Consider the following 21,974-nt stretch of genomic DNA (forward strand, 5'->3'; position numbering starts at 1 on the left):
TTCGTGGTCAGAAACTTTAGGATTCCAGGAAAGGTCTCTGAAGGAAGCACATTCTAGCGGGTTCCGGTTCTCTGCTCGGTGAGTAGTTTTCTGATGGCAGCGTGGTTCCCAGAGCCGGGGGGCCCGCCCAGCGGGGCAAGGGTGATGCACGAGGCTCGTGATATTTCAGTTTCGTCAACCCTTTCCTCTACACACAACCCCACACCCACACACACACACCCCCGCCCCTGAGGCTGCCCTACACACTCTCCTCCAACAGGCGCAGAATGCGGCAGGCAACGCGGCCTCCCTCCTGCGCCCCCACTGACAGGCAGCTTTGTTCCCTCCCGACCTCTGTCTGGAAGAATTCAGTATGGGCAGCAAGAGAGCCAGTGGGAAGCTCTTAGAAATGTTTTCTGCATCAGATCAACTCCAGCATCTGCCTGCAAAACAGAGCAGTTACTCCCAAGCAGAGAGGCGGTCTCGATGGGGGAACGCGGGTTGGTGCTGGAGAGCGGGTCTGGCCCCCATGTCCCCAGGAGCTCGGGCATCTGGTCCTGTGCCGCCGCCCCCTCCACCCCCCAACCCAGTGCTGCCAGCATCCAGTCTCCTTCAGGGGCCTCCCTGCTCTCTGGAAATCCTGCTTTCCCAAGTGGCCTTTTTCTCTGGCTCAGCTCGTCCCTGTGGATCTGGATCTACCCTCTACCCTCTCCTTCTGACTGTCCCTTGAAGCCACATTTTGACACCTCTGGGCACAGGGGCCCGGCCAGCTCCCCTGTATCCCGGTTCTCTGCTGCGTCTGGCAGGAGCAGGAGGCCTCTGACCCCGGAGGGCAGACAGGCATTCAGCGCAACCCAACCCGAGAGGAACTGCCTTCTCCTGGGAGGGGGCCGTTCAGTCCATCAGCAATAGATTCCTGGTCTTCTGCCTGGGCAGGAGGGACTCTGGTGCCCGTCCCCTGCCACTTACCGTCAACCAACCTGTAGCATCTAGAGGTTGAATTCAGCGTCGGCTATCCAGACCTGTGTCCCAAACTTCTCCATGCTTCCTACTCATGTCCTAATTTCCTTTTATTTTTGTAGGAAAATATTCTGGGCAAAAAGTCTAAACCCCAGAAGCAGACTTTTATCCGGGGGGGGGTTCCTTCCCTCCCTCCTTCCCACCTTCATTCCTTCTTTCCTTCCTTTTTAAAATTGGGGTGAAATTCACATAACACAAAATTAACCATTTTAAAGTGACGATGCATTAACGTTTAGTGCACTCACCATGTTGTGCAACCGTCATCCCATCTAGTTCCAAAACATTTCCATCACCCCGAAAGGAAAGCCCCGACCCCACGAGCTGTCGCTCCCCATCTGCCCCTCCCCCAACCCCTGCCAACAGGGCAATCTGCTTCTGTCTCGGGATTTTCCTATTCTGGACATTTCCCATGAACGGAATCGCAGATAGGCTGCCTCCTGGGTCTGACTTCTCTCACTCGGCGTGGTGTTTCTAAGGCTCGTCCGTGCCGCAGCATGGGTGAGAACCTCGCTCCTTTTCATGGGCGAGGACTAGGCTACGGTGTGGCCAGACCCCGTCTCCCTGACCCATTCATCCGTGGACGGACGCGGGCTTCTTCCGCCTTCTGGCTGTCGTGAATAGTGCTGCTGTGAGCCCGTGTGTGCACGCAGCCATTCAAGTCCCCGTTTTCAATCCTTTGGGTAGATATCTAGAAGTGGGATTTGCTAGGTCACATGATAATTTTTTAACTTTTTGAGGAACCGCAAAACCAGCATTTTCTTAAGGTGTTTGATCAGTGTTGGTTTTCTTCTTCCCCTTGGGACCCTTTCACCGGCCAGAAGTCACCCATGAGACCTTCATTGCCTACAAAGTCCTGGAGGTTTTCCCCAGAGGCCGCAGGGTGGTCATAACGTGCCACTCACCCCAGGCAGCCCCGCCTGTCACCTACTCCCTCTGGGGAGGCCAGGGCACCGAGGTCGCCAAGAAGGTGGTGAAGACCGCAGACCTGGCCTCCTTCAGCATCAACATCACGCTCAAGTCCAGGCCAGACCTGCTCACGTACTCCTGCCAGGCGGCCTCCCCCGAGGGCGCGCACTCGGCCAGCACCAAGCTGCAGATGTACTGGGAGCTGTGGACCAGTGAGTGCATGCTGGGGGCTGGAGGTGGGGCAGGGTCTGGGCTAGAAGGCAGGAGGTGGGGACAGGACAGGTTGCTCACCTCCAGGGCCACTCTGGGTCCCTTAGACCTGCACCCGGAACAGTGTAGCTCCTGGCTGGGCCCCAGGGCACCATCTCCCAGCAGGGGCTCTTGGGAAGGACCGAAGTGACCAGGGCCGGGGCCCCATCGGTTGAGCTCTGGCCTCATGCTGATAAAGTAGGCACGTTCGTGTTTTATCTAGTTCAATCCTCACAGCAACTGGCGAGTGGGGTTGGTGGTTCCTGGCCTATGTAAAGCCCTTGGTGATTGTTACCCCAGGCCAGTGGCAAAGGCTGGTTTCGAACCCCACTCTGTTCAGCTCTAAAATCTGTGTTCGTCCCACTTCTTCCCCTGACCTTAATTCAGGTGTCCCTCCTGGTGGGAGGCACAGTGTAGTTGGTGGGGAGGAGGGGACTGGAGGGTGTTGCCCAGGCCAGTGGTGGCCCCTGGGGGCCCCCTGACCCCGCCCCTGAGAGGAGCCAGCCTAGTGTAGGAGGGCCCAGGGCCAGGAGGCTTATGGTCAAGGTTCAAGTCTCCACACTTAGCAGGCGGTGGGTCTTGGGCAAGTCAGTCAACTTCTGTCCGGCCTGGTTGCTTCATCTGCAAAACAAAAAAAGTAATAGTTCCTAGCCCAGGAGGGCAGGACGGATTCAGCAGAAGCTTCTAGTAGGTGGTCAGTATGCCACAAGGGGTGGTGGTTGTTACTCATCTGTAAGTCTGTTTATAGCATAGGCTGAAGGCCCCGGGGGTTTCTAGAATCTAGACTCTTAGAAGTGACAGTTCATGCTCAGAAGGAACTGTTCTAGTAAAAGAGCCAAGACTGAAAGAATATAAATAGGGCCGCCAGATAAATTTTGCACGGGACAGAGTTAGTCATACTAAAAAATTTTTCATTATTCACCTGAAATTCAAATTTAACTAGGCATCCTGTGTGTATTTTTAGTTGGTAAGCCCAACAACCCAGAATATACCAAATGCGAAATTGTGTAGTACACACTGCAGGTAGGGTAGAAGCTCAGACACGAGATGGAGGGAGTAATCCGGAAGGCTGCCTGGAGGAGGGAGCAGTAACAGTTAGGCCTCCAAGCTCAGTAGGCATTTGGTAACAAGGGAATTTGCTGGGGAGAGGGTGTGGAAGTCACCCAGCCACGCCTATGCTAATGTCTTCCACCTTCCAGAGCCCGTGTCCCAGCTGCAGGCTAACTTCACCTTGCTGGACAGAGGGTCGGGCCCCAGGGTAGAGATTTCCTGCCAGGTGTCCTCGGGCAGCCCACCCATCACCTACAGCCTGGTCGGGAAGGATGGGACCGTCCACACGCAGCAGAGGCCGAACTACGGTCAGCCGGCCAAGTTCACCTTCGCCCTTACCAACAAGTCCACCAGGCTCCAGTGCCAGGCTGAAAATGACATCAGTGTCCAGGTCAGCCCCTTCAAGCTGGTGCCCCCAGGTGAGAGAGCCCCTTGGTTCCCAGACGGGCCGCTGGCACTTCCCGGTAGGGCCACGGGGGTGGAAGAGCTCCGCCTTGCCACGGCCAAGAGCAGGGAAGGGCGCTGGGAAGGGATGCTAGCTCGGCCATCTCCCCCCCTCACAGGACAGCTGCCCCAGGGCGCCAGCGTGGTGCTCGCGAGCAGCCTCATCTCCATTGCAGCTGTCACCTGTTGGTTGCTGGCCCGGGCCTGGGGGACCAGGTAGGAATGTGAGGATGCAGGATGTGAGGGACTGTGAGGACAGCTGGTGGCCTGTATGGGCCACCACCAGGATTCCTGCTGGAGGCAGCGGGTGGGTGGGTTTGTAGGGCAGGGCCGCCGCCAGAGCAAACAAAGGGCCATATGGCTCCTGCGTGTCTTGGAAAAGTTCACGGTGCCAAGTGCCTGCTGAGGTCTTGCACATCCCTGGTTTTATGTGACCCTGACCAACACCCCCAGCAGCCCTGGGATGGAGCCACCTGGCCTCTGGGTGGGGCGTTCGCCTGTCTTCCTGATGGGTCCGAGGAGGGACGACAGGAGTGTGTCGATGATGCCCTCCGGGGACCAGGGCCGATCACGGGCTGCTGCTTTCCATGGCAACTACATAGTCGGGTGACATAGGCTTCCCGGCTGGTGACAAGAGCCAGGTCCAGACCTCCTGGGGTCCCCTCTCCAAGGCTCTCACTTCACTGACTTGTAAAGTGACCAGGGTCTTTGTGTCATCTGTCCCCCCTCCAGCTGTTACCTGTGCCCCGTGAACTTCTCACCTCCTGGGCCGCTAAGACACTGCCATCTCCTGGTTGCCTTCCTCCCTCCCTGGCCAGGCTTCTCAGTGGCCATTGTCTGTCCTTGGTACTCCCCTTGCTCACCTCTGGGTCCCTCTTTCCCGACTCTGTCCCTTCCAGAGGCCAGATTCGTGGGAGAGCTGTGCTACCTCTCTGAGCCTCTGTGTTCCCTTCTATAAAATGGGATATAGAGACCGGGCTCTCACTGGCCATGTGACCAGGGGCCAGTGCTTGTCCTTTTGGTGATTCAGTTCCCTGTCCCTTCATTTAGTGGGGTGACTAACCCTTACACCTCTTCTGCTGCTGCCCAGGGCGCTGATGCACTTGACACCATAAAACTCCCAGAGGCCTTGCGAGGGGGTGGCTGAGAGGTGTGTTTGCCTAACCTGGAATCTTAACTCCTCTGTCATCAAGGTTGTGACCAGAAGAGGCAAGCTTGACAGAGTCCCCTCGGGAGGGCCCTGGTCTTCGTCCACGATGGAAGGACCCACCACTTGAATGAAGAAAAAGCCAGTCCGCCCTGGTTCTGATGACACGCACACGGTGTTAGGCTGAGGATTTTAGGATGGAGTGGGCTGTGACGGAAAGAGGGGGGTCCATAGGAAGGAGGGGAGCTCTGTGTAGTCCCCATCCTCACCCCTAAGCTGCTTGTCACCATTCACGCGGGTGTGGAGAGAAAGTGGGGTACATTGGGAAAAGTCCCGGCTGCACCAACCCACCTCCCCCACAGTTGTTCCCCTCGTCGCTGGAGTGGCAGCCATTCTCCTGGTGGCCTAGCCTTCTGGCCCCGCCTCCTCACCTGGGAGGACTCTGAGCCCTTCCCCCCCCCCCCCAGCACCCCTGCATTAATCCTCGCCTGCAACTGGCAAAAAGTGTCTGGAGTTCCTCCCTGCCAGTCGGCTTGTGACCCCTCGGGAACGCAGCCCCACCCCACCCCCACTCAGCCTTCCCGGTTCCGATGCCCTAAACCACTGGGGGGAGGGGGAGGTGGGGGAGGAGAACTAGATTAAACGCTGGGCTCTGCCTGTCACCCTGGAAACTTCGTTTCTGTCCGCACGCTTGGGCATGGAAGTCTGAAGCCATACATACTTGGGACCTGGGCCAGCCGGGGAAGATTTGGGGGGTGGCGGCTCAACCCCAGGCTTAGCTCCACAGAGAAGCAAAGAGTGACAGGCCGGTCCGGGAGTGCGTCCGGGCTGTGGCCTGGGGTTTTGGATGCAATGGGGAGAGGAGACCGGGTGCTTATGAGCCTGGGTCCTGGGCAGGCGAGGCCCGGACAGACATCCGGTGAGCTTCCCGAGAAGAAGGCGGGACGGCAGGGGCCAAGTGTAGGTGGGGCAGAGGGGCGGGCCCTCCGTGCCTCCCTCTCTGCCCGAGCACGCTGGGGCCCCTTTCTGGGAGCTGGGGGACGGGGCCCTCCCGGCCACGAGGTGGGCTAGGCGGCCGTCCGCCTCCGGGACGCAGGCCCCGCCCCCTCTACTCGCCCCTGGCGGCGAGCCGCACTTTGCCCTCGGTCCCTGGGGCCGCGCTGGCCACGCCCCGGGGGCGGGGCCGGGGCGGGGAGGTGGCTGGGTCCTTGGCGGTCCGCGGCGGCGACGGCGGCGGCGGTGGGGCGACGGTGACATGGAGAGCGGGGCCTACGGCGCGGCCAAGGCCGGCGGCTCCTTCGACCTGCGGCGCTTCCTGACGCAGCCGCAGGTGGTGACGCGCGTCGTGTGCCTGGTGAGCCGGGCGCGGGGCCGGGGGACCGGACTGAGCCGCGGAGCTCGGGCGGGGGAGGGGGTGGCCGCGAGCCTGCGAGCGCGACAGGTGGCGGCGGCCGAGGCCGGGAGGGTGCGGGTGGCGCGCGTGGGGCCGGCGAGAGGGCCCGGGCCCCGTCGGCTCCCACCCGCGGGCCCCAGCTTCCCCCGCCTTCCCCGGGTCCCCGCTGCCCCCCACCGGCCGGGTCCGGACGCGGGGTGGCCCGGAGGCACCGCGGGGAGCAGGCCTGTCGCCCTGCTGGCGGTGGGAGGAGCTTGGGGCCGCTGCCGGACAGGTGGCCGGCGTGCTGGGACTCCGTGCTGGGGGAATTCTCCGGGAAGGAGCTTTCCCAAGCCACGTCGGGTACGGGGGCAGTGTGGCTCCCTGAAACAGCATTCCGCCTTCCACTCTGGAGCAGGCCGCGGGTCGGCTTCCCCACCCAAGATCAGGTGACCCCAGGATGTACCCTTCCCTGTGAGGTAGGGGAGCCCTCCAGGACGGGGGCGGGGTGGGGTGGGGTGGGGAAGAGGGGTGGGGGGAGGTCACAGGCTCTTGGACAAGCAGCGCCCAAAGTTGGACAAGGTGTTAGAGTGGGCACCCAGAGGGCGGGGACTGAAGTGCCCTCGTCATGCCTTCCTGGGACTGGAGCCTAACGAGGGGCCTTAGTGGCACCCATGCCCCCTCCCTGCCCCATCGTGGGGTCTGCTCCAAGGGGCAGATGCCCCGTGTGTCGGGATGGCTGTGCCAGGAGTGGGGCCTGGCGCGCTGCTCCCAGCATCCCGGAGTTCCGGCTTCATCTCCAGCTGGGGGCGGGGCTTGTGACTGGTGGCCCCGGAGCCTACTGACAGGGCCTTGTTCGGGCAGGGCAGGGCAGGGGAGAGGCCTGGGCCCCTCCCACTGAGAGCCAGGTGTCCAGACAGTCTGCATCCTTGCATCTGCTGACATGGGGTGGTGGCCTTGAAGTTTAGGGAGGAGATGAGGTGACATGAGGCTATTCCCAAGAGCTTAGAGCCGCTCCCTTGTCCCCCCAGCTAGGACCTGCAGGGTTCCAAGTGTAGAACCGTGTCCACAGGGCTTGCCAGTCAGACTAGCCTGGGGTCCCTGTGCAGCCCGGACTCACTTACGGACAGGAAGCACGTTGGGGTTCCCTCAAAGGGGAGAGACACGATAGCACAGAGGCCAGCCGTCCTTGCAGGAAGACAGTTGGCTCAACTGGGGAGGCCAGCCTGGAGCAGGAAAGAGTTGGAGGGGGCACCTAGAAGTGGGAGTCTGGGGCATGGGCTTCTGCTCAGAGCACGCTGGCGGGCCTTTCCTGAGACCATGGGGCTGGGGTGGTGGGGGAGTTCTCCATCACCCAGGTGTTCAGGCAGAAGATGATCTAGACCGGGCGCTAGACAGGTGACTCAGGCAGAAGATGATCTGGGGGCGGGGCTCCAAGCCTGGGTTTCTGTGACTTTGTGGCCTGTCTCCTGCTGAACCACGGTGACCCCTCCTGGCAGGCAGCCCGGCCGGGCAGTCCCCTCTCAGGAGATCCCCGTCTCTTCCCCACCAGGACCCAGTCCAGGAATCCCCAGCCCTGCCCCTGCTGATGGCGGCTGTGCTGGTATCTGCTGGTGGCCTGGGAGAAGTGGGGATTGTGCACTGGGAGGCGGCTTGCTTATCGGCTCCCGACCCAAGTTCGGAAGGGGCCGCAGCGCCTGACCCCCGCCCAGAGGGGAAGAGCAGCAGTGGGAGAGCCCAGGGTCCCCATCACGCGTGCCCCCCTGTGGGTTGTCTGGCGACCACTCAGCTCATCCCCACCTGTCCGCTCAGGTCTTTGCCTTGATCGTGTTCTCGTGCATTTTCGGCGAGGGATACAGCAACACCCACCAGTCCAGACAGCAGTACTGCATTTTCAACCACAACCAGGACGCGTGCGGCTACGGCAGCGCCATCGGGGTGCTGGCCTTCCTGGCCTCGGCCTTCTTCTTGGTGGTTGATGCCTATTTCCCCCAGATCAGCAACGCCACTGACCGCAAATACCTGGTCATCGGCGACCTGCTCTTCTCAGGTACCTGCTAGCGGCACCCCCACTCGATTCGGGGAGGTAAATAGGAGCAGCCAGTGTCCCCCAAAGCCCTGGGGCTCTGGGACGGCAAACAACCTGGCGTGGGGGGCCAGAGCAGCCCGGGGTCCCCGGCCCACTCGACACGGGCTTTTGCACAGGGATTTCTGTCAGTCTGCCGAAGCCCACCAGCGTTGAGCGATCGCCACAGGGCTCTGGAGCCAGGCTCCCCGGTCCCCACCCTGGCTTCTGCATCAGCGGCCTTTACACGCCTGGAAGCTTCTGGGAGATCCTTGCCCAGGGCCTCCCCGGCACCCCTCCCCCTGCCACAGGGGGCCCCTCCTGGGTCGCTGAACAGCCCCCCGCCCCCTCCACGTTGCTGACCCTGCTCTCCCGGCTGCCTTCCCAGCTCTCTGGACCTTCCTGTGGTTCGTCGGCTTCTGCTTCCTCACCAACCAGTGGGCAGCCACCAAGGAGGAAGATGTGCTGGTGGGGGCCGACTCGGCCCGGGCGGCCATCGCCTTCAGCTTCTTCTCCATCTTCTCCTGGGTAGGTGGGCCGGGGCGGACGAGGGCGGCAGTGCCTTAGGAGAAGGGTGGTGGAAGGCTGAGGAACCCGAAACTCGGGGCTCCCTGCAGGGTGCGCTGGCTTCCCTGGCCTACCAGCGCTACAAGGCTGGAGTGGACGACTTCATCCAGAACTACGTAGACCCCACTCCGGACCCCAGCACGCCCTACGCCTCCTACCCTGGAGCGTCTGTAGACAACTACCAACAGCCGCCCTTCACCCAGAACGCGGAGACCACTGAGGGCTACCAGCCGCCCCCCGTGTACTGAGCTGCAGCCGGGGATGGGAAGGGAGGCAGGAAAGGTGCTCGGGGGAGGGGGGCCTGCCCCCTGGCCTGGACTCCTCCCATGAGCCTTTCCTCCTGGAGCTGTGCCCCCCCCCCCCGTCTGGTGTGCCCATGGGAGCCGCCGCACAGCCTGGAGAGCCCCTGCCTCCCCCCTCCCCGGCTGCTGGTGCAGAGCCCCAGCCCCAAGTGCCTCTGCCCCAGGGGCTTCACCTACCACTCCTCGAGGGCATTTTCTAGAAAAGGGTTTTTAGCCAGATGTGTTTTGTTACTGCTTTTCACGATCCCCAGCCACCTGAAAGAGCTGGACGGGCCCGACACGCCGTTTTGACAAGTGCCTTAGCTTCTCCCCAGTCCAGGCAGGCTCAGGTCCAGGCCATGGTGGCCATAGTGACTTGGGGTTCTGTGCCAAAGAGGAGGCTGCGAGCCTTCCCCCCGCTCTGCTGCTGGTGCGGGGCCGGGGCCCCTTTTCCCGCTCACTCAGGTTTGTTTCCCACCTCCTGGCGCTGTCGTGCCCGCAGCCCCCTGCCTGCTCTGGGAGCTGGCAGCCCCGGGCTCACTGCTGTCGTGTCTGCTTGCTCCTGGATTTGGGGTCCCGTCCCTGTGCCTGTACCTCTGGGTGGATGCTGGTCTGCTCACTGCAGGGGCGTGGGGTAGCGATCCCTTCTCCTTGTTCCCGCCCCCTAGCAACAGGGAGGGGCTTTGCCTGATCGGAAACACCCAGCTTTATGTAAATATCCTGCCACTGTTAGATGTGGGGTGCACCCACACCCCCCCACCCCCAGGCTGTTCTGAATGTATTAAGAAACCTGGGGGTAAGATGACAGATCCTTGGTTCTAGTAGACAGACTCCAAGACAGAATAAATGTTTTTCTCGTTCATAATCTCCATTGTCATTCGTTGGGCCTCAGCCTAGGGGTCCAAGAGAAATTCCATTCTGGGGTGCACCCTGAGAGGGGGGTTGCTTTATGAACTTGCATTTTGAATTGTCACAGCCCTCTGCCCCACTGGTATGCCTAGTGCACGCCTGCGCACACTCTCCCTTGTCTGGGGTCTCATGCCTCACACTGCCCTCCGCAGCATCTTAAAATAGCAACTGTGCTCAGCCTGTAAACAAGACACTTTCTCTGGACTGCCTGGCCAAGGCCCTGCTGTGCCCTTGCTGGAGTTGGGGTTGGGGGGGCACCTGGGAGCTGCCCCACTGAATGTCCCTTCCCTGGTAACTCTTTCCTTCCCAACCCCTCCTAGCAGAGTGAGGAGCCCCAGGCCTCCACTTCCTGCAGCGAGGGGTTAGCACCTCCAGAGCCCATCCTGGGCCGGCCTGCCCTGAGGGAGAGAGCCCATCTCTGGCAGGAGAGGTCAGGGTCCCTGAAGCACCTCATTCCCCTTTTGGAGCAGTGACAGCAGGGACTGTCAAAAGTGGACCTGTTAGTTTGAAAATCCTGAGTAGCAACTAATGTGGTTCTGTGAACGCCTGTGACTCAGGGCCAGTCACTAGCAAGCTGGAGTAGAACGAAGGGGAGAGGCAAGCCAGGGCGAAGAGGCTACCCCAGAACCCTGATCCCATTTGCACTGGAGTTGGGAGAGGGGCTTGGCCACCCCAACGGACTCTTGCTTCCATGCAAGCCGCTGACAGCCCATTTTACAAGGTGCAGCTGAGCTAGTCTTCTGGGCTCCTGAGCTATCAAATGTCTGTTTCACAAATAAAACCTGACCCCACAGCCCCAGCTGGCAGCCCTGACCATAGCCTTGTCTTTCCATCCTGGGCCCCAAGCCCCTCCGGCCACCCATTTTGTCCTGAAACCCATCCAGACAGAAGAGCAAGCAAATGTTCCTCCCAGAACTTCATTATCGCTTCTCAGTTAAAATGGTGTGGCGAAGAGACTAGTAGCAGTAGAAAAGGATCTGGGAAGAAATCCCCACCCGTGTGGCGTCAGAGCTGTCTACAGTGAGACCCAGGGCATCCCAGGCTGTAAAAGACAAATGTGCTTCTGGGGCCCCTGGGTGGCTCCGCTAGTTAAGTGTCTGACTTCTGCTCAGGTCATGATGTCAGTGTCCTGGGACTGGGCTCCTGCTCAGGGGGGAGTCTGCTTGTCCCTCCCACTTGTGCTCTCTCTCAAAAATAAAATCTTAAAAAAAAAAAAACAACACACAAAAAACAGACACATGTGCTTTCACCAACCAGTATATTTTAATATTAGTTATTAATTCACAGGCCACAACAGAATCATAGATCCTAACCCTAGCCACCTCTGGCCCTAACACTTCCCCCTCCAGCTTTAAAAAAGCCCCTGGGACCTGAGTCCCATCAGGCTAAGGGTCTCCCGCGTGAGAGAAGCTGTAATTCCGGAGAAAATGATCACGGGGGTGTAGGCAGCCGGAGGACCCAAGTCCAGCCACCCTTGGGGGCCGGGAGTCAGTCCCAAGCGGAGACAGAAACCTCTGCGTGGGCCGAGGCTCGGTCTGCGCGGGAGGTACTGGCGCACGGACTTCCCAGTGAGAAGAGAAACTCAACGGCGAAAGCCACAAGGGGGAAGAGGCCGTGGGCGCCGACGTCGCCAGTGTGTGGTTCCGCCCCTCCCCCCCGGGAGGGTGGGGGGTGGGGCTGACTGCGGCGGCCGGGCTCGTGAGGGGGCCGGCGGCCGGGAAGGGAACCAGGGAAGGGGGAACCGGGCGGCGCAGCGCACCTGCCCCAGCCCCGCACGGCGGGAGGCAGAAAGTCCCGTCTGCGCCCCGCCCCCACTTCCTCCTCGGGGCGGGCTGCGCGGCTGCCAGCGGGGGGCGCGGGGGCGGGGCGGGCGGCCGGCGGGGGGCGGCCGGCAGGGGGCGGCCGCGGGCCGGCGAGCCTCAGTTGGCCGGGCTGCACTGCAGGACCTGATGCGGAGCAAAGAGCTTCCGGGCTCCGGCCGCCTCCGCGGGCTTTGCGGGCACCGGCACCGACACCGGCACCGGGCAGTTCTCCTTGTTCTCCTTGCCGTCCGGCGCGGCGGGAAGACCCGAGGCCTTCTTGAAGTAGCAGAGGCGGCACACGGAGTGGTATTTGTCTGCTCCTCCAATCACCTCCACCTGGCCGCGGGACGCAGAGGGCGCGGACTGAGGCGGGGCGCAGCGCCTGCGGGCCCCCCCCCACCCCGCGCCCCCGAGCAGGCAGGTGGGGGCTACCTCTTTCTCCGAGCCTAGCCGCTTAGTGTACGCGGCCTCCCGGAAGCACTCCATGCACACCGCTGTCAGCTTCACCACGCTCTCCGCCAGGGGCACCAGGTTCAGGATGGTCCCAAACGCCTACGCTCCCAGCAAAGGACAGCAGGTGGGCACCTCCACCTGGCCAGGTGGGCTGTCCCTCGAAACCCTTGGATGCACCCGGAGAAGCCAGGAGCTCGGTCTTGCTCACCTGCGTGCCCCGGCTAGGGCACGGCCAGGCTCAAAGTGCCGCCAAGTGGCAAGCCCCGGTCATCCGAGGCTGGCGGGTCTGCCCCTGTTCCCGCCCAGGCCCCTCCAAAGCCGGGATCAGATGCCTCACCTTCCTCTGGAAGGTCCCGTCCAGTGCGGCCACGATCACGGTCTTCCCGGCGTTGGCCATAGTCTCGCTGAACTCCACGATGTCTGGGAACTGGAAGGGGACAGGGGTTGGGGGGGATGTCAGGGCTCTGCCAGTGCCTTACAGAGCAGGAGGACACAGCGGGCCCTGTGTTCACTTTGTCAGTCAGCTGTCATGCTAAGCGGCCCAGGGCTGTTTCTGCGGGTCCTTTGTGAGTTTTCCCTGCTGAATCATTCTCCCTCCAGTGGGCCGTGTTTGTCTATCTGGATTGATCTCCAGGTTGTGTGAACAGGCACATTCTTGTCTTGGGGCAGCGGGTCTCTTCCCAAGCCGTTCAGGCTGGGCTTGGCCCATTTATCAGGGTGTGAGATTACCGGGACCTGGACGGTTAGCAAGACAAGGTCCGCGAAGGTGACTGTAGGAAAACCGAGAGCAATTCGAGTAGGACTCAGCTGAAGCCAAATCCCGTTACCCTCTGTAGGGCCGGCCAGAGGCACAGAGCTACAGCTACAGAGGCACCCCCGCCCCACCCACGCTGACTCTGCTCCCCCACGCTTTGCGGGTCACAGAAATGCAGCTCCCAGTCTGCAAGGGGCTCTCGGCCAGTAAACACTCCCTTCTCTAAGTTGTCACAGAGCAAACAGTTTCTAGACGTTACCAAATAATCCCTGGGTGGGGGCAGGTGCAAAACCACCCAGAGATGAGCCTCCCTGTGCCTCACCCGCCACATGGAGGCATAACGTCAGGACACTCGTCCTTCCACACCCAGGTCTGGGGTCCTGGGAGGGCCTCAGCCCCCCTCCCGCCCACTGCGCTGACGCCAACATTCAAAGAGCTCACATCGTCCCCTGCTCACATGCCACCTCCCTGGGAAGGGGTCCCCAGCAGGGGTTCCCGAGGTCTCCAAGGTAAGGACAGCGCGGGGCACATGGCCAGCACCCCGTAGAACACCCGCCGGGAAGCTCGTGACTGACATTGATTTCTATTGCTATTCATCTTTACGTCATGTTATGGGTTGACCTGTGTCCCCTCCCACCCCCCAAATTCACGTTGAAACCCTAACTCCCAGTACCTCAGAACATGACCTCATCTGGAGGTAGGGTCTTTGCAAATGCCACCCCATTAAAATGAGGTCAGCAGGGTGAGCCCCAATTTCATACAACTGCGGTCCTTATAGGAAGGGGCCATTTGGATGGAGACCCAGAGGGAGGCCGGCTGTCCGCAAGCGAAGGGGAGGGGCCTGGAAGCCCTCACAAGGAAACGAGCCTGACCACACCCTGATTTCAGGCTTTCAGCCTCAAGAGTTGGGAGAGAATCAGTTCCTGCTACGTGAGCTGCCCCGTCTGTGCTACTTGTCACAGGAGCCCTTGGCAAATAACGCAGCTTAAGCTTCAAACAGAACTTTAGGGGGCGCCTGGGCGCGTGGTCCATTAAGCCTCTGGCTCTTGGTTTCGGCTTAGGTCATGATCTCGCAGTCAGGAAATCGAGAGCCCACCCACACTCTCTCTCCCAAATAAATAAAAAATCTTTAAAAGAAAATAAAATAAATAGGGGCACCTAGGTGGCTCAGTGGGTTAAGCCTCTGCCTTCGGCCCAGGTCATGATCTCAGGGTCGTGGGATTGAGCCCCGCATCAGGCTCTCTGCTCAGCGGGGAGTCTGCTTCTCCCTCTGCCTCTGCGGCTCCCCCTGCTTGTGTGCTCTTTCTCTCTGTCTCTCAAATGAATAAATAAAATCTTAAACCGAAATAGAACTTCAGGGCACCCAGCCGGCTCAGTCAGAAGAGCGCGCAACTCTTGATCTCAGGGTCGTGAGTTTGAGCCTCACACTGGGTATAAAGATTATTTAAATAAATAAAAACTTCTAAAAAATAAATAACAAAAATAAAATAGAACTTCCAAGCAGTTAGCAAATATCGGGTTGTCTTGGCGGACACAAAAAGTTACAGCAGGGGCATCCAGGAAGGAAAGTACCAGCAGAGGGTTCCTGCTGGTGGCGGGCTGGCCCACTGGCGTCCAGCTGCCCGTTCCATACCTCCGGGCGACCAGCGCTGAGCCGCTTCCTAAAGGAGCTTCGATACAGGGGAAAGAACCCAGAGCCAACCTTAGGAAGCCTCGCAGGGGATTTGCACCCGCGTCATCAAGGAGAAAGAAAGGGTAGCCTACAAACATGGAAACAGCTGTCAGGCAGCAGCAACAAAAGAGAAACGCAGTGGAGTAGGGTGTGTGGGCGTGTGTGCACCCGTGTGTACGTGCGTGCACATGCGGGCACGCTCCAGCACCCGCCCTTCATGCCTCTCTCCTGGGGATTTCTGCAAAGGCCTGGTGGTCACACGGCCCTCTGCACCTGCCGTCCACTCTCCTGCTTGGAGCCACCCACCTCCCTCCTACCCGAGACACACCCCACCGGCCAGCCGCTCACTCGCTGGCTCTCTCGCAGGCCCCTTTCTGACCACCCCACCTTAGCTCTGTCCCCCTGATGTGCCTTTCCCCCCAGTTGTCTCCACCTGACCTATGACGTCATTCTCTCCCTGGGCTAGAGTGTAAGCGCAGGGGTGGAGACGCTGACTAGATCCCCAACACCGAACACACAGCTGGCGTGGGGCACAGGCCCGAAAGTGCTGATGGACGGATGGATGGGCCTGGCCCTTTGGCCAGCAATTCCACTTCACAGATAAACCCCCGTATACCAGACAGAGATGTCCAGCACAGCCTTGAAATGGCACATGCCAGGGGGCTCGCATAAGAAAGATATGGTGCATTTGTAAACATTCGGAAGGACGGGTACATCCTTCTAGCGGGGGTATTTGCTGACACGGGTAAACAGCCGCACAGCGTGATAGGAGCCCCCTCTTTAAAAATGTACACCTATAGGGACGCCTGGGTGGCTCAGTGGGTTAAGCCACTGCCGTCGGCTCAGGCCATGATCCCAGGGTCTTGGGATCGATTCCCGAATTGGGCTCCTTGGTCCACAGGGAGCCTGCTTCTCTCTCTGCCTCTGCCTGCCGCTCTGCCTACTTGTGTGTGCGCGCGCTCTCTCTGACAAATAAATAAATAAAATCTTAAAACAACAACAACAACAAAAAAAAACATACGCCTACAGAACAGATAAAGAAGATGTGGTATATATACACAATGGAATATTATGCAGCCATCAAAAAACCCCCCAAATCTTGTCATTTGCAACAATGTGGATGGAACTAGAGGATCTTATGCTAAGCAAAAGAGTCAATCAGAGAAAGAGAATTATCAGATGATCTCACTGATAGGAGGAATTTGAGAAGCAAGACAGAGGACCATCGGGGAAGGGAGGGAAAAATGAAACAAGATGAAACCAGAGTCGGAGACAAACCATAAGAGACTCTTCATCTCAGGAAACAAACTGAGGGTTGTTGGAGGGGAGGGGTGTGGGAGGGATGGAGTGACTGGGTGATGGACATTGGGGAGGGTGTGTGCTATGGTAAGTGCCGTGAATTGTGTAAGGCTGACGAGTCTCAGACCTGCACCCCTGAAGCAAATAATACATTCTATGTTAATTAAAAAAAAATGTACGCCTATAAAACTAGACAGATATAGAACCAACATGTAATGCGTTTTTGGGTTGTTTTTCTGGGTTGTGAAAAGAGAAGGGCAGCCCCAGAAGCAGGAGCTGGCCTGGCACCCACAACCGGGCCCCAGGGTCATGTAATTAGATTTAGGATGCCGGGCAGGATCACCCCACTTTCCTGACGGCACTGGATCAAGGGCTAAGCCGAGCTCCTAAAATCCTCCCCAGAATGAGCCCCATAAGCAAAGTCCTCCCCAGGCCCTCGGTGAGACGCCCCTGGGTCCTGCAATGTGGGTTCTCCCTGCAGCAGTGACGAACCCCCCACACACACACGAATTTTAGGGCATAGAGGTGGAGTAAAATACAATAAGGGACCATGTGCCCAAGCCAGTGCGCGCGCTTTAAGAAAGGAAAAGACTGAGCCAGGAAAGCCTTTAACACAAGATTTTCCAAAAGGCAAAGGAGGGCACGGCAGCAGTTAAAACAAACGGTACATCCGTCAACAGAAACAAGGATATGTGACTGAGAGCGGGCGTGACGCAAAAAGAACTACCTGAAAATCCCAAATGGAAATTAGTCTTTGAAACCACACACGCTTTGGGAGATGCTCCCAGAACACCTACCGGAGGGTGAGACGTTGGGGGGTAGTGGCGGCATCCTCCCCACCAGGCACGAAGGCACCGGCGCGCAAATGTAAAAGACGCACCAGTCACCAAACTAGACACAACCCCGTCCAGGACACACTTTTCTGAGAGCAAAACCGTCACCCAGTCACCTGCTCAGGAAGGCAGCCACACCCCGGCGGCGGCCCTCTCCGGAGCGGCAGGAAGGGGCGCCGCTTCTCCAAAGCCATAGGGAAAAACCATCGTTAAGCTACCCTTCGCTGCCCTGCTTATCCTACAGAACAAAACAAAGACATTTTCCTACCAAGACTCAGAAAGCTTCCTGCTCAAAGGTCCTGGGCTGGAAGCGCTCCTGGAGGGCGCGCTTCCAAAGAGAAACAAATCCATAACAAACAAGCCAGAAGCGACAGGAGGCAAACAGAGCAGCGCTTCCGTACCAGCGCCCAGAAGTTGGCTTGAACTGATAACCCCAAGGTCAAGAATCATAGGCTCTGCAGACTGAGCCGGCCAGGCACCCCAAGAAAATGGATTTTTTTGTTGTTGTTCACTGTAAATACATATATTTATTTTTTTTCTTAGGGGGGCGGTGAGTGAGAAGGCTCCATGCCCAGCACAGCCCGACATAGGGCTCGATCTCATGACTCTGGGGTCATGACCTGAGCCAAAATCAAGAGTCAGAGGCTCAACCGATTAAGCCACCCCGATGCCCCCCCCTGCTTTGTTTTGTTTTGTTTTTTTAAGATTTTATTTATTTATTTGACAGAGAGAGACACAGCGAGAGAGGGAACACAAGCAGGGGGAGTGGGAGAGGGAGAAGCAGGCTTCCCGCCGAGCAAGAGCCTGATGTGGGACTCGATCCCAGGATCCTGGGACAATGACCTGAGCTGAAGGCAGATGCTTAATGGCTAAGCGACCCTTTTTAATATATATATGTATATATATATATAATATATATATACACACACACACACACATATATATATATGTTGTTTTTTTTTTAAGAAGGTAAAATAAATCCCTTAAAACATGAAAAGCAGTATGGAGAATCCAAGGGTATTCAGACACGAGCTGAAGCAGGTTAACATTGCTTCCTACAAGATCAGAGATAGAACCAACAAAGGAGGAAGGGGGACAGACTGAAAGTTCGTAGGCAGAACGTCAGGACAGGCCAACTTACAAACTGCCCTTCGTCGATGCCTATGACAGCCACCCCCAGGGCCTCCTGAGCCACGTCCCGGAGCAGGCAGGCTGGCAGTGCCTCCATGGTGTTCCTGGGGAGAGAAAGCCAGCAGGTGAGCAAGGCCGGGGAGTGGAAACCTGAACGCTGGGGCTGGGGGCCGGCTCCTGGGACCACCCTACCCGCAAAGCAGCTGCACTGTTGGGCTGGGGCTTGAAGTTAGTGCCTGTGGGAAGCCTCTGGGGAGGATAGAGGCCCGTGTTCAGAAAACCAGTCATTCAACCCAAGCTGTTTCCTTTGATGCACCAGACTAGAAGTCAGCAATGCACATTACAACGCTTAACGGAGACTCAAGGCTCCGCTTCTGTTCAGTGTGGGCCGGGCAGGTGAAATGCTTTAATTTCTTTCAAAAATGGGAAAAAGAATACCTAAATACAACTCAGGCTGCATTCTAGCTGTCTTTCTGTCAATGTGGTCCTAAAATTTAATCTTTTGCTTCTTTCTATGGACTAAGGAGCCCAATCAAGGCTAAAGTTCTCTGGAAGGTGCAGTGTGGTCCTGGGGGGAGGCCGGGCACCAGACTCAGCCCTGTGTGTCCCCGCAGAGATAAGCCGGAACCCCAGCCAGCACTGCCGGAAAAGAATTCAATCCATTTGGCTCTTCTGGTAGGTCGGAGGATTTTTCCACCATCACAGAGCAATTAACTGGCAGAGCCAAGATTCAAATCCAAGGTCACACTGTTGTCCTGTGTGCCCAATGGGGAGAATCGTATCCAGAAGCGTTTGAAAACCGAAGGCCATGTGCAGGAAGGTTCCAACCCAACCTGTCCCCGCACCAAGGGCCATTTCTTTTTTTTTTTCTTTTTAAAGATTTTATTTATTTATTTATTTGACAGACAGAGATCGCAAGTAGGCAGAGAGGCAGGCAGAGAAAGAGGAAGGGAAGCAGGCTCCCTGCAGAGCAGAGAGCCCGATGGAGGATTTGATCCCAGGACTCTGGGATCATGACCTGAGCCAAGGGCAAATGCTTAACCAACTGAGCCACGCAGGCTCCCCCCTCTTTCAAGATTTTGTTTATTTATTCGAGAGAGGGAGGGAGTGGTGTTGGGGGAGGCACGGGGAGGAGGGAAGAGGCAGAGGGAGAAGCGGACTCCCTGCTCCCCGGGACCCCGGGACCCTGGGACCATGACCTGAGCTGAAGGCCACTGGTACTCTCTGAAGGCCCCGCAGCCTGTAGCTGTATTTAGAAAAATAAACAAAAATACTTTATAGCAAGATAAGTTATTATCTTGCTATAATCCTACTCCAAGATCTGGGACTAGCATGAGATAGTATTTCAAATTCCCCCTTCCCTCCCCAAATAGAAAAAACCAGAGGGCGGGCAAGGGCAGCATCTCTGGAGCCCTGTCCCTCCTGCGCCAACAGCTCGGTCCCAGCCGTGGCCCATCCCAGCCTCTGCAGCCCGAGTCAGAGAGCATCTGTGCCACTCCAGGCAGAGCTCCCAGGGGCCCCTCATCTGCCTGACTTCTCCCGGGACGCTGCTGCCTCCTCTGCTCCCACCGTCCTCCCTGGATGGGCCCTCGTGTGGTACAGCAGCAGAACGGCATGTTTTAGGGTGGAAGCAAACTGGACGGCAGAAATGACCAGCATCGGACAGCACGGCCAGAAGCCTCCCGCTTAGCTCCGAGTCCCAGGCACTGTCCACCCCACCCCTCGCCTGGCTTCACAAACCCCACACTGCCACCCCGAGGCTACACACACGGGGCCATTCTGAGGTTCCCAGGCTGCAAGCTCTGTCCGTGGCACAAGCATGGCTTTGCCACGGGGTGCGGGGGTTTCAGCGGGACGAGCCCCAAGTACAGAGATCACGACCCAGGCTCAGAGATCTCAGGCCTTGATCCGTAGCCAAGGAACAGGCAAGAGCCAATGTAAATTTCCCCTCCCCTCCCCTCCTCACAGGGCAAACAGAAACGTCCTCAGGGCGCAGGCAGATAAACGTAAAAGCAGGTGCATGAAGGCCACACAACAACCAAGAGTGAGCCAGGCTGTAACGACGACAAAGTCAAATGAAAAACAACACGCAGGCTCCAAGAAACCAGTTTGCCACGGCACAGCCGTCACCACAGCACTGTTGACAACTGCGGCAGGATAGATACTGGCCGTGGGGCTGTCCTGTGTGCTGTGGAATGTTCGGTTTGGAAGCATCCCGTGTCCCTCCCCCACTGCAGTCGTGAAGACCGGAACTGTCTGCAGACATTGCCAAATGGACTCCCGGGGACGGGGGCGCAAAAGCTCCCCTGGTTAAGAACACTGGGCTAGAACTCCGCGAAAGGCCAAGTCCACGGTCCCTGGCCAAGCGACTTTGAAAGTTTGCGGAGTTGCAGGGTTTCGATGCCAGGCATCGGCATTACTAAGCATTCCTGCTAAAAGAGAGCTCTGACGGTACATTCTAGGCCCTTGGGAATTTTCACCAGGCTTCGTGGGGGGGGGGCGGTCGTGTGACAGGACAGACTCGGGCAGGGACTCACCGGTCATGCGTGGAGAAGCTGCTGCTGTACCGAGTGTCCTTGGCGTACTTGATCACCAAGCACTTGTACTGGGCAACCTGGAAGCGCCGGACCCTTCGCATCAGCTCCGTACTGCAAGAGCGGGGCCCTCCGTGAGCCCCACGGTGTTGAGAGTGGGCAAGGAAGACCCCCTCAGCACATGCGGGGCGCCCCACCACCTTCTAGGGGTCTGCAGCCTGAGACCCACCGATGGACAGAAAGAAGACAGAGGGCCCGTGCTCTGGGCGTCCACAGTCTAGGCCTGAGAGGGATACCGGCGAGAGGGAGCCCGGGAAAAATGGAATAATAGAGGCGTGCTGAGGTGGTAAGTGTTCTCTTTGGCGAGGGTGGCAAGGAATGACCCCCAGATGGTCCGGGGAGGGGATGGAGGGGTGAGGGTCTCAGGGATCTGGTGGAGCCGGCAGAGGCAAAAGCCGCACGTGGAGGAGAGGGGCCAGACTGCCTTCCAAAGCAGTCTCATCCCGGAGGCCTTCACCTCGTCTGAACTGATTTCATAAGATTTTTTTGTGCAAGAAGAAAATCACTTTGCCTCTCCCAGAGCCAAGAGCTTGCACTGGAGTGACCCCACCCCCACCCCCCACCCCGGGGCAGAGGGCATTTCTCAGGGGGCTGGCTAGTCCTGCCTAGGTCAGGTGATGGTGCCATCAGGTCAGGGGAGCAAAGGTGCCCTGGTCTGACTCCTTAGTGTTTAAACTAAGGAAACAGTCACATCGGAAGGCGGGCGGGGGGCGGGGGTTGCCCATACTGCAGGGCGCATAGGACCTGGCCCATGGTAGACGCGATTTCAAAAGAATTAAAAAATTTAATCACAAAAAGCATTGAAAGGCTTGGCTGACCCTTTCCGAGAGGGCTTCGGTGCGAGGCCAAACCGTCCGCAGCTGCAGCCAGAGGCGGGAGGGAGCGGTGGTGGAACGACTCTTACGGAAGGGGCGCCTTGCCCAGGACCGGATCCCGGGGAACAGCAGCTCCCGGGCGGGCACGCGCCGTCCGGCCGCGGGGGCTGTCCTGGGGGTCCTGTCTGAGAGCGGCGGCGGGCCCAGGAGGGGCGCCAGGGGAGGAGGACGGCCCCGGGGAGGGGGGGATGGGGGAGGAGGCGGTCCCCACGAGGCCGCGACTGACTTACCTTTTTCCTGAGAACATGGGTCCTAGAATCACCTAGGAGGGAAGGCGAGGTTCACTTCGGGGCCCGCCGTGCACGGACGCCCGGCCACGGCCTCGGCCCCAACCCCCACCCGGACCCCGCTCCCGCGTGCAGGGATCCCGTCCCCGCGCGGCACCTGAATCTGCCCCCGGGTCTTGCTGGGGGAGCCGGGAAGCACGGTGGGCAGGTTGATGCAGCTCATGGCGCCCCAGAAAGCCTGCAGCTCGGGGACCCCCCGGTGCCACCGCCCAGCCGCCAGGCGCGGGTTCCCGCGCGCTCCGCTTTTATCCCCGGCGCACTGGCCAATCGGGAGCCGGCGCCGGC

General features: G+C 58.8%; 3 protein-coding genes across 7 annotated transcripts; 2 read left to right on the plus strand and 1 right to left on the minus strand.

The window, feature by feature from the left end:
- Window positions 1-1,493: 1,493 nt before the first annotated feature.
- Window positions 1,494-5,463, plus strand: LOC308357226 (protein IL-40; the record flags this gene model as incomplete). Its single annotated transcript, XM_080826690.1, has 5 exons — window positions 1,494-1,497; window positions 1,818-2,117; window positions 3,354-3,623; window positions 3,768-3,864; window positions 4,842-5,463. 5 exons carry the CDS (start codon window positions 1,494-1,496, stop codon window positions 4,846-4,848), a joined length of 678 nt encoding a protein of 225 aa, XP_080682816.1. The 3' UTR covers window positions 4,849-5,463.
- Window positions 5,464-6,004: 541 nt separating this feature from the next.
- Window positions 6,005-9,945, plus strand: SYNGR2 (synaptogyrin 2). Of its 3 annotated transcripts, XM_080827128.1 has the most exons (5): window positions 6,005-6,149; window positions 7,980-8,217; window positions 8,621-8,760; window positions 8,850-9,028; window positions 9,203-9,945. In XM_080827128.1, the coding sequence occupies exons 1-5, from the start codon at window positions 6,051-6,053 to the stop codon at window positions 9,390-9,392; spliced, it is 846 nt and encodes a 281-aa protein (XP_080683254.1). In that variant the 5' UTR covers window positions 6,005-6,050; the 3' UTR covers window positions 9,393-9,945. The 3 variants fall into 3 exon arrangements, with proteins under 3 accessions (XP_080683254.1, XP_080683255.1, XP_080683256.1); XM_080827129.1 differs by lacking the exon at window positions 9,203-9,945 and having other exon boundaries at window positions 8,850-9,195; XM_080827130.1 differs by lacking the exons at window positions 8,621-8,760; window positions 9,203-9,945 and having other exon boundaries at window positions 8,850-9,157.
- A 1,286-nt stretch (window positions 9,946-11,231) lies between these two features.
- On the minus strand, window positions 11,232-21,944 carry TK1 (thymidine kinase 1). 3 transcript variants are annotated; one of them, XM_080826451.1, is made up of 7 exons: window positions 21,787-21,944; window positions 21,633-21,664; window positions 20,471-20,581; window positions 17,944-18,037; window positions 12,582-12,671; window positions 12,224-12,343; window positions 11,232-12,127 (listed from the first exon to the last, which is right to left on the minus strand). In XM_080826451.1, exons 1-7 carry the CDS (start codon window positions 21,850-21,852, stop codon window positions 11,909-11,911), a joined length of 732 nt encoding a protein of 243 aa, XP_080682577.1. In that variant the 5' UTR covers window positions 21,853-21,944; the 3' UTR covers window positions 11,232-11,908. The 3 variants fall into 3 exon arrangements, with proteins under 3 accessions (XP_080682577.1, XP_080682578.1, XP_080682576.1); XM_080826452.1 differs by lacking the exons at window positions 21,633-21,664; window positions 21,787-21,944 and adding an exon at window positions 20,697-20,750; XM_080826450.1 differs by having other exon boundaries at window positions 11,239-12,343; window positions 21,787-21,918.
- Between the last annotated feature and the right edge of the window lie 30 nt (window positions 21,945-21,974).

Source organism: Martes martes (assembly GCF_963455335.1).
Source record: "Martes martes genome assembly, chromosome: 16".
In the NCBI taxonomy this organism is placed as follows: Eukaryota; Metazoa; Chordata; class Mammalia; order Carnivora; family Mustelidae; genus Martes; species Martes martes.

Excerpts from the sequence above, each read along its gene's own strand:
- SYNGR2 (XM_080827128.1), top strand. The coding sequence starts at position 6,051 with ATGGAGAGCGGGGCCTACGGCGCGGCCAAGGCCGGCGGCTCCTTCGAC. Across the intron at positions 8,218-8,620 it reads CGGCGACCTGCTCTTCTCAG|CTCTCTGGACCTTCCTGTGG; the intron begins GTACCTGCTAGC and ends CTGCCTTCCCAG. Across the intron at positions 8,761-8,849 it reads TCTTCTCCATCTTCTCCTGG|GGTGCGCTGGCTTCCCTGGC; the intron begins GTAGGTGGGCCG and ends GGCTCCCTGCAG.
- TK1 (XM_080826450.1), bottom strand. The coding sequence starts at position 21,852 with ATGAGCTGCATCAACCTGCCCACCGTGCTTCCCGGCTCCCCCAGCAAG. Across the intron at positions 21,665-21,786 it reads AGACCCGGGGGCAGATTCAG|GTGATTCTAGGACCCATGTT; the intron begins GTGCCGCGCGGG and ends CTTCCCTCCTAG. Across the intron at positions 12,672-17,943 it reads GCATCGACGAAGGGCAGTTT|TTCCCAGACATCGTGGAGTT; the intron begins GTAAGTTGGCCT and ends GTCCCCTTCCAG.